Below are 12319 nucleotides of genomic sequence, written 5' to 3'. Positions count from 1 at the left end.
GCAAATTATATATCTGATAAAGGATTTGTATGTACAATATACAGAGACCTCTCAATATTCAATAAGAAAATAAGGGACTGAATTTTTTTTTAATAAGCAAAAGATTTGAACAGACATTTCAGAGAAGATACATAGATGGAAAAATAAGCACATGAGAAGATAAGTCATTATCACTTGTCCTTTAGGACATGAAAATGAAAAGCACAATAAACTATCACCAGACATACACCAGAATAGGTAAAATTGAAAAGACTGACTCATTGACAAGTACCAAATTGTGTACTTTTAATATATGCAGTTTATGGAATGTCAATAATACTTCAAAAAAGTTGTTTAAATACAGAAGGGTAGGAAAATACAGTAGTTCCCCCTTACCCACAGTTTTGCTTTCTACAATTTCAGTGACCTGTGGTCAACTGCGGTTCAGTAGCAGATGATCCTCCTGACATATCGTCAGGTCAATAGCAGCCCAACACCATGTCACATGCATACATCACCTCACTTCACCTTATCGTGTAGGCATTTTATCAGCTCACATCATCACAAGGGTGAGTACAGTACAATAAGATATTTTGAGAGAGAAAGACCATATTTGTATAACTTTTATTACAGTATACTGTTACAATTATTTTTCTATTCTTTACGGTTAATCTCTTTCTGTGCCTAATTTAAAATTATACTTTACCATAGGTGTATTTACATAGGTAAAATATAGTATATACAGGGTTCAGTACTATCTGTGGTTTTTAAGAGTCTCAGAACATATCCTCTGTGGGTAGAGGGGGGCTACTATAAAGTGAGGCAATGCAAGATGTTACTATTTTACATAGGTAGAAGGACTCCTTGATATGATACGGTGACAGAACACAGCAGAGATTTGAAGAAAGGGAGGAAGCCAGCTATACGTCTCGGGGAAGAGTTCTGGCAATAAAGGGTGCAGCAAATACAAAGGTTCTGAGGTAGAAATATGCTTGATGTGTTTAAGGAACAGTAAAGTGACTGAAGCAAAGTGAATGAGGGCAGCTATAAATACAGAGATGAAGTGAGGGGTGCCTGAGTGGCTCAGTCGATTAAGCGTCCAACTTTGGCTCAGATCATGATCTCAGGGCTCATTGAGCTTGAGCCCCACATCGGTTTCTGTGCTGACAGCTCAGAGCCTGGAGCCTGCTTCAGATTCTGTGCCTCCCTCTCTCTCTCTGGCCCTCCCCCTCTTGTGTGCTCGCTCTTTCTCTCTGTCTCTCTCAAAAATAAATAAATAAATATTTAAAAAATTCTAAAAATACAGAGATGAAGTGGTGGGACAGGTAGTGGGGGCACAAGTCATGTAGGATTTTGTAGGTTATTCTAAGGTCTTGCTTTTACTTTAAGTAAGACTGAAGTCACCACAGGGCTTTGCACAGTGGGGTGGCATAATCTAATGTTTTTAAAAGATCATTCTGGGTCCTATGTGGAGCATATCCTATAGCAGAGCTAGGACAAAAGCAGAAGACCAGTTCAGGTGAATGACAGTTGTAACTCTGACTTGGGTAAGAGCAGAAGGTTGTAAAAATGGCCAGATACTGGATATATTTTGAAGGGAGAGGTGATGAAATTTGCTGGTTGACAAGATGCTTGATTTGCAAAAAAGAGGGGAGCCAAGATGACTCCAGGTTCTTGGCCTGAGGAACTGAAAGAATCAAGCTGCTGTTTAGTGATATGGGAAGAAATGATGGAGAAACAACAGCCCCTAGCAAGGCTTATCTCTCAATTTCCCCCCTTTGAATTCACTGTGCACACTGCTAGAAGAGTCATCTGCCTAAACCACCACTATAATTATATTACTATTGGATTTAAGAATCTGTATTAGTTTTCTGTTCCCTTCATTATCTTGAAGAGGTGAACTACTTTCCCTAAAATGAAAAGACCAACAAGTGTTTGGATTGGGGGATACAGATAAGGTGAAATCTCTGATAAATATGGGCAGACTACTAACACTGAAGTAGCTAAAATGGTCCCCTCTTCATAGCCTTTTCTAGTGGGGAAGGAGATGTGGCTGGCATCTAGCCAAACGTCATGGGTCTTTTTCTATAGTACCATCCCAAATTCCTAGGAACTTTATGGAGTGGAATAGTTATAATGAAAGAGGTAGTGTATCACATATCTATCATATATGCTATATATCACAACACATAATCTTTTACATATCATGTTCACCAAGTGCCACGCACAGCTAATATATTATATACATCATTTAAAATGTCTTATAAAGGCTTCAAATGATGTCAGGATAAAGTCCAAGTCCCGTAACATGGCTTGTGAGAGTCTTCCCAATCTAAACCTAACTTCTCTCTCCAATCTTGCCTCTCCCTCCCCATGCTTCTACTTTACTCAACCACACCCCTTAACACTAGTAGTCCTTTGTGAATGCACCTCTTTCTGACTAGAATACACTTCCCTCTTCTATGTCTACTTGTCTAATACCTACTCGTCCTTGGGCCCTCACACTATTATAATACTTCCCAAAGAACATTTTTTCTGTGATCTAGATTAGTATCCCCCTTCCACAAAAGTCTTGACTTCAAGGACTTCTCATACTATATTATACCATCTGTTTATTCTTCTGGATCTCATCTAGATTTATCTAGATTTAAGCTCATAAAGGTACAGTTTATGTCTGTCTATATTTCCCAATGTACCCCAATCGTAGATACTTGGCATATAAATGTTGCTCAAGAAACATTTACTTAATGACTGATGTTAAGTTTAGGGGATTTAGAAATACGTCATTTAGAGAGAAAACGGTTAGTTTAGTCCACAACATGCTGAAGTTGATGGAAATGGCAAGACATCCAAATAGAGATGTTCTGTACAAGTTGAAAAAATGGAGCTGAAGTTGGTTTGCAGAGGGTGGGCTAAGGATACTGAAAATATAAGACAGGGTGAGTAGAGAGACCAAGAAAAACACTGAGCCAAACATTTTTACTTAAAAGAAAGACAAGAAACAAGTGAGACAAGAAAATGAAACAATAAAGAAGGAATCACTAGAAATCTAAGAGAAGTAAAGAAGCACAGTAATTAGAAGCAAAGAAGACCATTCAGGAATGAAAATAGGAACATGTGTCAAATGTGTCAAAAGTGAAGGCAAGAGGGGCACCTGGGTGGCTCAGTTGGTTGAGGGTCCAACTCTTATTTTTGGCTCAGGTCATGATCTCACGGTCGTAGGATTGAGCCCCGCATGGGGCTCCACACTGAGGGTGGAGCCTGCTCGGGATCCTCTCTCTCCCTCTCCCTGTGCCTCACCTGCTCGTGCACAGGCACTCTCTCTCTCAAAATAAACAATAAACATTCAAAAGTGAAGTTAGAGAGACCAAAATAGCTAGCTGTTCCACCAGCCGTAGGGAGCATAGGACTTAAAATAGTGCCCAGCACATGAAGATAATTAATAAATATTTGTTGACTGAAAGAATAAATGATCAGAAGCTCATTTTTTAAAAAGTTAACTTGTGGGGGTGCTTGCTTGGGTGGCTCAGTCAGTGGAGCATGGGACTCTTTGATCTTAGGGTCGTGAGTTCAAGCCCCACATCAGGCGTGGAGCCTACTTCAAAATATCAATCAATCAATTAATTAATTATAAATAGATAAAAATTAAAAAGTTAACTTGTGGACTAGAATGAGCCTAAATCTTGTGCTCAGGAATCTTGCCCTTAAGCACTCATTAGCCAAGACTTTTTTTACTTTTAAAATCTAAATAAAATTTCTGCCTAACCCTTTGATTAATAGTGTATTTTTAAATATATGACTTATTTGTCCTTACCCTTTTAAGTCTCTTTTATCTCTTTTATCACTTAAATAGGAAGTGTCAGTACAAGGCGTTGTAGGCTTGAGAGAGCACTGATAAAAAAATTGCTCATACCTCAAGTTCTGATTAGTACTGCATTGTGTTGTTCCTCAAACCAGATCACCAACACTGGCCCTGGAACCATAACTTACAAAAAAAATAAGCTGTTTTAGGTAGCTTAAGTAGTGAGCAGACCAGATTTTCCTCACTAGAAGGTCATTAGACAAATCTGAAATCAATCTAAGGAAACTGCCAACATAATACATCACTTTCATTATAATTTAGAGTATGCATAACAGCAAGATTCAGAAAACAATGACTGTGGCACAGATTAGTTAAGTCTGAAAAGTTTACTGGTGAAAAGAAGGAACTTAAATAAATACTAGGTTCAAGAGGATACAGTCATCTTAGAATGAGCTACATCTCTACATATGTGAAAGCAGAAGGAAAGATAACAGGGGATAAACGTTAAGAAAAAAAAATTTTTTTTTTAACGTTTATTTATTTTTGAGAGAAAGAGAGTGAGAGAGAGACAGAATCCGAAACAGGCTCCAGGCTCTGAGCTGTAAGCACAGAGCCCGACGTGGGTCTCGAACTCATGAGCCATGAGATCATGACCTGAGCCGAAGTCAGACGCTCAACCGACTGAGCCACCCAGGCACCCCGAGATAAACATTTTTAATACTTGAAATAAGGGATATGAAAGGAGGCAACAGAGGCAGAAGTAACTATGGATTTAAAGAGACAGGACACCACCAATGTGGCAGAAGGTAATGGATATGCTGAAACGAAGACAAGAGCTACTAAGAGAGTTGACACAGATGGATTCCATGTCTCTATGTGTCAATGCACAGTCTTCAGCAATAAATGTGAGGGAGATGAGAGAAATCAGGGGCTTTAGAAGAGGGAATGATGTCTGGAATGCCCCGGTGAAGACCAGAGAGAGAGAAAGAGAAAGAGAATATGAATATGAATGGATGCTGGGTCTCAGAGATAAGACATGTTTTACATGTGACAGTAACTATGGTCAGCTGTGCTAGCATTCTATGAAAAAGACTTAAAAGTAAATTTTTTTGTTAACTCATATACTATGAACAGGAGGAGGGAAAAACATGCCTTCAAGTGAAAAACAACCTTATCAAGGGGGAGCAAATAATGGGGCAATCACACAGTTGGCCAAATAATTTACCTGGTCATATCCATAAGGCCTCTGCTGTGGCGGCTGTGGTGGTCCAGGCTGCGTTGGTCTATAACCCCCATACTGCTGACCTTGTCCTTGTGGGTAGTTAGGATACTGAGGACCTGGACCACCCTGTGAAGGACCTGCAAAATAATTAACATAAACAAAAGCCCAGATAAAAACAGAATTCTTGAAAGGGTTTAGAACCAGGTGTTATCACGTTTTTATATCTAAACAAAAAAGATAGTTGGTATCTTGATCTTCTCAAATGCTTTTTGAAATAAATTCCAAAGGTTGTAAGAATGAAAATATTATAAGGATAGTGCCATGTACAAAATGTTTTGATTCGGTGTAACCAGTAAGCTATGTGTTAGTCATGAATTTTTTTCCAAATACGTAAAAGCGACTCAGGAGTTGTTAAGCAGGTTAATTCCATGGTATCAAGAAAATTCATCTATACCACTACTAGAAAGTTAACCACTGTAAGCAACAGGTAAAAGAAAAAGCAACAAGGGCCCTGGGTGGTTCAGTCAGTTAAGTGTCAACTCTTGGTTTCAGCTCAGGTCATGATCTTATGGTTCATGAGTCTGAGCCCCTCACGGGCCCAGCTTCAGGCTCTCTCCTTCTCTCTCGCTCTCTCAAAATAAATAAACTTTAAAAATAAAAGTAAAAAGTAAATAAAAGAAAAAGCAAGCAGATTCAAATTAAAATACTGAAATAATTTCTAAATAAAGTTTGAGAATCAATGATATTTACAGCTGTATGACTCTAGATTTACACTTGCAATCACCAGAGAATCACAAAGAATAATTTTCCATGAAATTCTAGATTGATATTTGCAATCACCAAAAGAATGCTTTATGCTCTGCATTAATAAGTTTACTACCACAATATTTTCAAACCAAAACCAAAGACTTGAAAAGCCACAGGTTGCATGTGAAAAAACTTGATTCAAAAGTTACACTCTGTGTACCAATCACCTTTAATACTTAACCCATAAAAATGAATGATTTCCAATTCCAGAGATGGCAAGGGACTAATTTGGCTTGCCAAACAAATATGTCTGTTTCATAAATTCTACTACTGCCTATTGTAAAGAATGCTTTATAAAGCATAAGCCGAAAAGCTTTGACACTTAAATGTTTTCTATCATAGCCATTCAAAATCTGCCATAAAAAAAAACACTGATGGCAGAGGAAAGTGTCAAAGAGAATAAATGTTCAAGCTTAAATAAATTCCATCGGTCTATTATTTATTTAATTATTATACACTCAATTATTAAAAGTCTAACTCTTCTATTAGAAGAAAGTATGACAACAGAAGCCTACAAATAAGCAAAATGGGAACTTCTCCTTTGGGATTCCCAAGGTCGAACAAAACAGCAGTTAACTACTCTAACCAAAAATACATTTCATTTACTCCCTCTTCCCACTGAAAATAATATTTATCTTAAATAAATGAATTTACCTGATTTAACCACATCATATTTGTTTTCACGTAAACACAGTAAAACTAGAATACTTATTCAAAATACAAATATTCAATGGTCAGGAAATGAAAATGCCATTTGAGAAGAGCAAGAATTCCTTTGTAAAAACAAGAAATCCCGGGATGCTTAGGTGGCTCAGTTGGTTAAGTGTCCAACTCTTAATCTCGGCTTAGGTCTTGATCCCAGAGTCGTGAGTTTAAGCCATGCTGGAGCTCACTTAAAAAGACAAAACAAATAACAAAAACAAACAAGAAATCCATGGAATATTTCTAAAAAAATTTGTTTAATGTTTATTTTTGAGAGAAAGAGAGCACAAGCGAGAGAGAGGCAGAGAGAGAGGGAGACACAGAATCCAAAGCAGACTCCAGGCTCTGAGCTGTCAGCACAGAGTCCGATGTAGGGCTCGAACCCACGAACTGTGGGATCATGACCTGAGCCGAAGTCAGACGCTTAACCGAGCCACCCAGGTGCCCCCATCCATGGAGTATTTCTAAAGTCATATCTCAAATTAAAGAACTAGAACTTATCAGTTTGGGGGGAAATGCCTGGCTCCTAACACCTGACCAAATTTCAATGCATAAGTGGAAGACACAAGAGAATTTCAATCTGATTTTGGTTCTGAGGCTTGCTATAACGAGTAGAGAGAGGTGCCCAGAGTAATCTCAGAGCTTAAACTAATGAATAAAAATAATAAAATATTACTGATGTAAAAAAGAGACTATGTTAGCAAGAGATGATGTCAGATTAATAAGCAGTTACTTCTCTAGCATTAGAACCATATTTTCATATATAGAGAGTAGTGACAGTGGCCTAAAATTTATGAATGAGAGATCAGGTCTTTATCATTCCCACTCCCTGTCTAATAAAGTTATTTAAAGCTAGATATCCAGCTACTATAACTCTTATAGTGAGTTTATAATAAGAAAATACAGCTATACTTCCCCAAACTCTGTAAGATACATAACAGCAATAAATACACCTCTATGGATGTGTATATTGCTATTTAACCAAAGAATGACAAAACATTTTCTTTATGCATTCCAAGTAAATCTCATTTGTACTCCAAAAGTCAATGTTATTTTTCATAGTAACAGTCATTACTTTTAGAAATAAGTTTGCTAAGCGAATTACGTAGATATGGTCAATAATCACCCAATTCATCGGTTTTCCAAGCACACACAAAGCTACTGGCTGGGCATGAATGCCAACGAGGTTTAAGAACTCATTTTAAATGATTACATACCTTACCTTTGGTCAATGAACCCCCTCTAGCTTATGTTTCTTTTTAAATGGATTACCAGTTTACTGGAGAAAAAACATTTTCAATTACTCAGTCAGTAATAGACTGAGCTAAAATCGTATTTTTGAAAAGAAGAATTCTTAGAGAAATAAACATTAAAGATGTCCTTCAATATTTCAAAACAAAACTGCAAAAAACTATTACCGTAGCCCTGCTGCTGTCCTGGATAGCCCTGCTGCCCTGGGTACTGCTGTTGCTGGGGTGGATATCCCTGTTGGGGAGGTGGTCCTTGGTAAGCATCTTGCTGTTGGCCATATTGTGAATTTCCTACAGGATAATTGGAGAAGAGAAAAAGAAAAAAAACTGAGAAGTTTGCTTAATTAACTTTTTTACTCTAAGATGCATAGCCAACAACACAAGAACAAAATGAAATGCCATATTGATTTTTGAAAGTTAACAAAACAAAGAAAAAACTCAAACCAAACAGAAGGATTTCGGCCAAACAAACTGCAGTTAAAGCCAATTTTGCAAGGTTGAACTGCAGCATTTTCAGCGTCTCTGCCATACGAGCATTACATTTACTGGAACATCACAGTCATAAGATCATGACTATGCTAAATAAAATAAAAAAGACAAAATTAAAGACAGCTACAAGAGCACACACTAGCTACACAAGATCAGCAAGCTGTTTCCTAAAGGCACTATACTTATATGTAAAATTATACATATGTAAACACACACAAGAAAAAAAAATTGGATTGATGGATTTATGTTCAAATAGAAAATTTCCACTGAGGAAAAAATTATTTTTAAATGTTTTAGTCTTTTTATTGTTGTTAGAAATGGCAAGTCATGGTTACACATTTTAAATATTTGTAAGGAAATTATTTTAATTGTTCTGGGATCCCTGTAACTTTCAAGACAGCCAGCAACTAGTATTCTACAAGAGCTTTGCATGGGTAGAAGTTGTCTTATGCAAGAATTTTCATTCCTGTAGAAGGGGATATATATGTGTATGTGTGTGAAGGTATATAGATACCTCCTTCGTAGTAATGTTGTGAGGAATCCTCATAAGGCCTATCGTAGCCTTGTTCAGGATACGACGGTTGCTGATAACCGTAATCATTATGACCTACATCAATTCGACAAGAGACAGGAAGAAACGTTAATGGCCACTGAGTGAAAACCCTAAATATATTTAAACTTTCAGATAAAATTGAAAAAAAGAAAAAGAAATGGAAATACATAAAAAATAATTTCAATTGCATTAGCCAAATATTTACCAATGTGATTGTTTCCATATTGAGATAACGTGCAAATTTTTTAAAAGCAAAAACAGTAGTTTTAGAAACATTACACTTAGTCTTAACTGATCATCCTCATCAAGGGGGGGGGGAGAAAAACTTTGTCTTCAATTTTTTTAAAAAAAGAGAGAATGAAAGCATTTAGGCCTTTCACATGTAAATAACTTGAATTAAATTAGAATGAACAAAGGAAGCAATTATCATATTTTGTTAAACACCTGTTCTGCTGGTCGCCAATTCCACAGCATATGCTAAAACAATGCAAAATATAAAAAAGCTCCATAAGTTTTTTTCCCCTGAAAGAAACTGAAACAAATTTTTCACATTCTATTTACTTGCATAATGTATCTCATAAAGTTATTTTCAGATATAAGAACATTATTGCTTAACGCTGCCATTCTAGAAGTCTTTAGAAAGTATTTCTAGAGTATCATAAACATATACCTACATAAAATTAATACTGTGTTAAGTGCTAGAGTACCCCTTTAGTATTAAGGCTCGATAAATTTTATGACTGGACTTTAATGAAAATCAATAGTCTAGTTCTTTTAACTAAGTAGTACTAAGAAAATAGAGGAAATAACACTTCAGTTAGCTAAAATCTAAACTAAATTTTCAATGAATGCCTAATTAAGAAGGAATACAGTTATGAATAAATGTTATACTCAGTGTTCTAGGATTCCAACATTCCCAAACTACCTCAGAAATATCTACATTAAGGGTTGGCAAACGATGGCCTGCAGTATAAATATGGCCAGTGGCTTGTTTCTGTAAATAAAGTTTTACTGAACACAGGCATGCCCATTCACATTTCCTACAGCTATTTTCATGCTACAACAAGGGTTCAGTAGTTGAGACTAAGACCATATGGCCCACAAAGACTAAAATACTTACTCTCTGCCTCTTTACAGAAAGAAGTTTGCCAACTCCTAATCTATATATTTACTGGCATAAATATCTGGTAAGAAAATATCCAATGCTGTTTCAGAAAACTGTTGTTATGAATGGAATACTCTACATAAATGTGAGAAAAAGATATTAATACACACCTATGCAAAAATGATACCATTTAGATTTTTTAATTCCCTGACGTAATAAGTAATTTACAGTAACCTTAAAGTTCTGATATATACAAAAATAATATGTCTATCTATTCTGAATAGAAAGGTCATATTTATAACAACATACATTTCACATTTCAGGAAATACACAGGACCAAAATAATAGTGTCAAATTCAACTCAGTTATATAAAACGCATTTTACAAATTAAAACAATTGTTTACTTTCAGACTTCCTAATAAATAAATTTAACAAACTAGATTTCACTTCTTTAAAATATCCACAGTATATAAACATTCTGAAGTTTCTCACTGAAAAAAATCTTAATATAATGTCTACATGTGAAACAACAAAAAAAAATCCAACATTCTGAATATTCAGGGCAAGAAAACCTGAGACTTAAAAAAATATGTCATTTTCTTGTAAGAAATATCCGTACACATCCTCACTATCACTGGCAAACATTTATCATATGCAAAATTCTACAGGTGAGTGTTTGCTCTGCCTCTGCAGTAAAAACCAGCATCCTTATACTGATGTACCTTTATGCTTTACATATGAACCCAAAACTGGCAGCTAAATGATTTTTTAAATACACCACATTCTATCTTCTTACTAGTTTACATTAGCTTCAAATCGCCAGTCCCAACACTTTAGCTTTTAATTTTTAGTTTCTCCAAGTTTCTCTGTTAAATAGTTTACTTAAATATACCAGGGGAGCTTCCTGGATAAATGAAGATTTTGACAAATCCTTTCATAACAAGACAAATCATACTGTAACGTGAACAGCTACCTCCAATTTACCACAGTTTTGTATGTTTGGATTATTTTTTCCTCAACACTGTATCATAAAATTTCAAACATACAGAAAAATGGAAAACCCTGTACAGTGAGAAAGCCTACTTCTGCTTGGATCATTACTAAATGCAATACATCTTCAGTGACCACCTTTTCACAAGCCCCTTCCCACTAAAAAAAAATACCATTAAGCTAAATAATTAAAATTAAAATCTGGTTTCCAAATGCTTTTCCTATTCTACTAACTCTATACACAGTTATATTATGGGTATAATTTAGCCTCCAAAATTTTCAAATGTAAATGCTAATGTATATAAACCACAGTTCTTTGAGAAGTATTTAACATTAACTAAAATGATAAAACTTGGAAACAGACTCAAGAACTATTATCTTCTATGTATTTATACAATGCATAAAAGTAAACCAATGGGTGAACTTTGCAGTGTGTGAATTATCTCAATAAAGCTGCTATTAAAAAAAGTGAAATCAGTAACATTTGCTTTAGTTCAATCTTCTTTTATATAAGAAAGGATTCCAATGACAGAATGTCATTCCTGATGGTACTAATATGGACTATTTAAACAAAATACACTTTGATAGAGATTATACACTAATGCAATCACTGGTGCTTTAGATTATTAAAGTGTTTCTAAATTTAGAAGAAACATATTGTTAGTTTCTTCATCCTCATTAAAATGTTTTGAACAGCTATCTGCATTAATATTGGGGGAGGGAATAGAAAATGGGAAAGTTAACATTAGGAGATTTTACCATCAGGGTAATATTGCTGGTTCATGCCTTCTGGAGGACCTTGTCCACCATGACTGTATTGGTCCCCATAATAGTCTTCCTGGCCTGAGTACTGCTGTGGTGGGCCTGAAAAACCACAACCAGTCAAGACATAAATAATTTGTTTTCTATGTCATCAAAGGCTTTCTTTTCTAATCTGATATTATAAGAGATTATTTCTCACCTGTAGATGCTCTGGCAATTGAGATACTTTGAACTATTTTTATACACACACATCCATAACACACAGCAACACCACGTTTCACAAAAATTATTACGACCATACATACAGGACCTAACAATACCAACTTAAAAAAACAAACACTAACTTCTTTAAAAAAGGTTCAAACTAGTAGAAAATTAATTTTCTTTTTGATGTTAGAGCAGTTTGGAATAAACTAGAGTTTGTTTCTGACCACATATTAAGTAACTTCTCAAAATTAAAATTGTATTTTCTGCTATACATTAGTGAGCTTTTGATATAAAATTTTATGATATAACCTCTTCCCAGAAAAAAATAAAAGGAAGCTGTGTAGCAGGAAGTTCCTATCCACTCCATGAACCTTTGTACCTACTATATCCACTACCTTTTAGAAAAAAATATGTAATAATAATAATAATAATAATACTAAAAATCAAGAA

The 12319-nt window shown here is 35.4% G+C and overlaps 1 protein-coding gene across 5 annotated transcripts in view; it reads right to left on the bottom strand.

Moving 5' to 3' along the window:
- Positions 1-12319, bottom strand: part of SS18 (SS18 subunit of BAF chromatin remodeling complex) — an 88773-nt gene that overhangs the window by 15937 nt on the left and 60517 nt on the right. For 4 of the 5 annotated variants that reach the window (XM_047086925.1, XM_047086921.1, XM_047086922.1 and 1 more), the window contains 4 exons: positions 11660-11764; positions 8766-8858; positions 7931-8053; positions 5007-5140 (listed from right to left, as the gene is read on the bottom strand). In XM_047086925.1, the coding sequence (XP_046942881.1) occupies positions 5007-5140; positions 7931-8053; positions 8766-8858; positions 11660-11764 (455 nt within the window). The remainder of the gene's footprint in view (positions 1-5006; positions 5141-7930; positions 8054-8765; positions 8859-11659; positions 11765-12319) is intronic. The other variant, XM_047086926.1, reaches the window with a different exon arrangement.

Source organism: Lynx rufus, unplaced genomic scaffold (assembly GCF_022079265.1).
Source record: "Lynx rufus isolate CCGP_SWC_20201006 ecotype Redwood Valley unplaced genomic scaffold, mLynRuf1.p SCAF_22, whole genome shotgun sequence".
Classification (NCBI taxonomy): Eukaryota; Metazoa; Chordata; class Mammalia; order Carnivora; family Felidae; genus Lynx; species Lynx rufus.
Note: the sequence above shows the minus strand (reverse complement) of the source record. Positions and strands in the feature narration are given on the sequence as shown.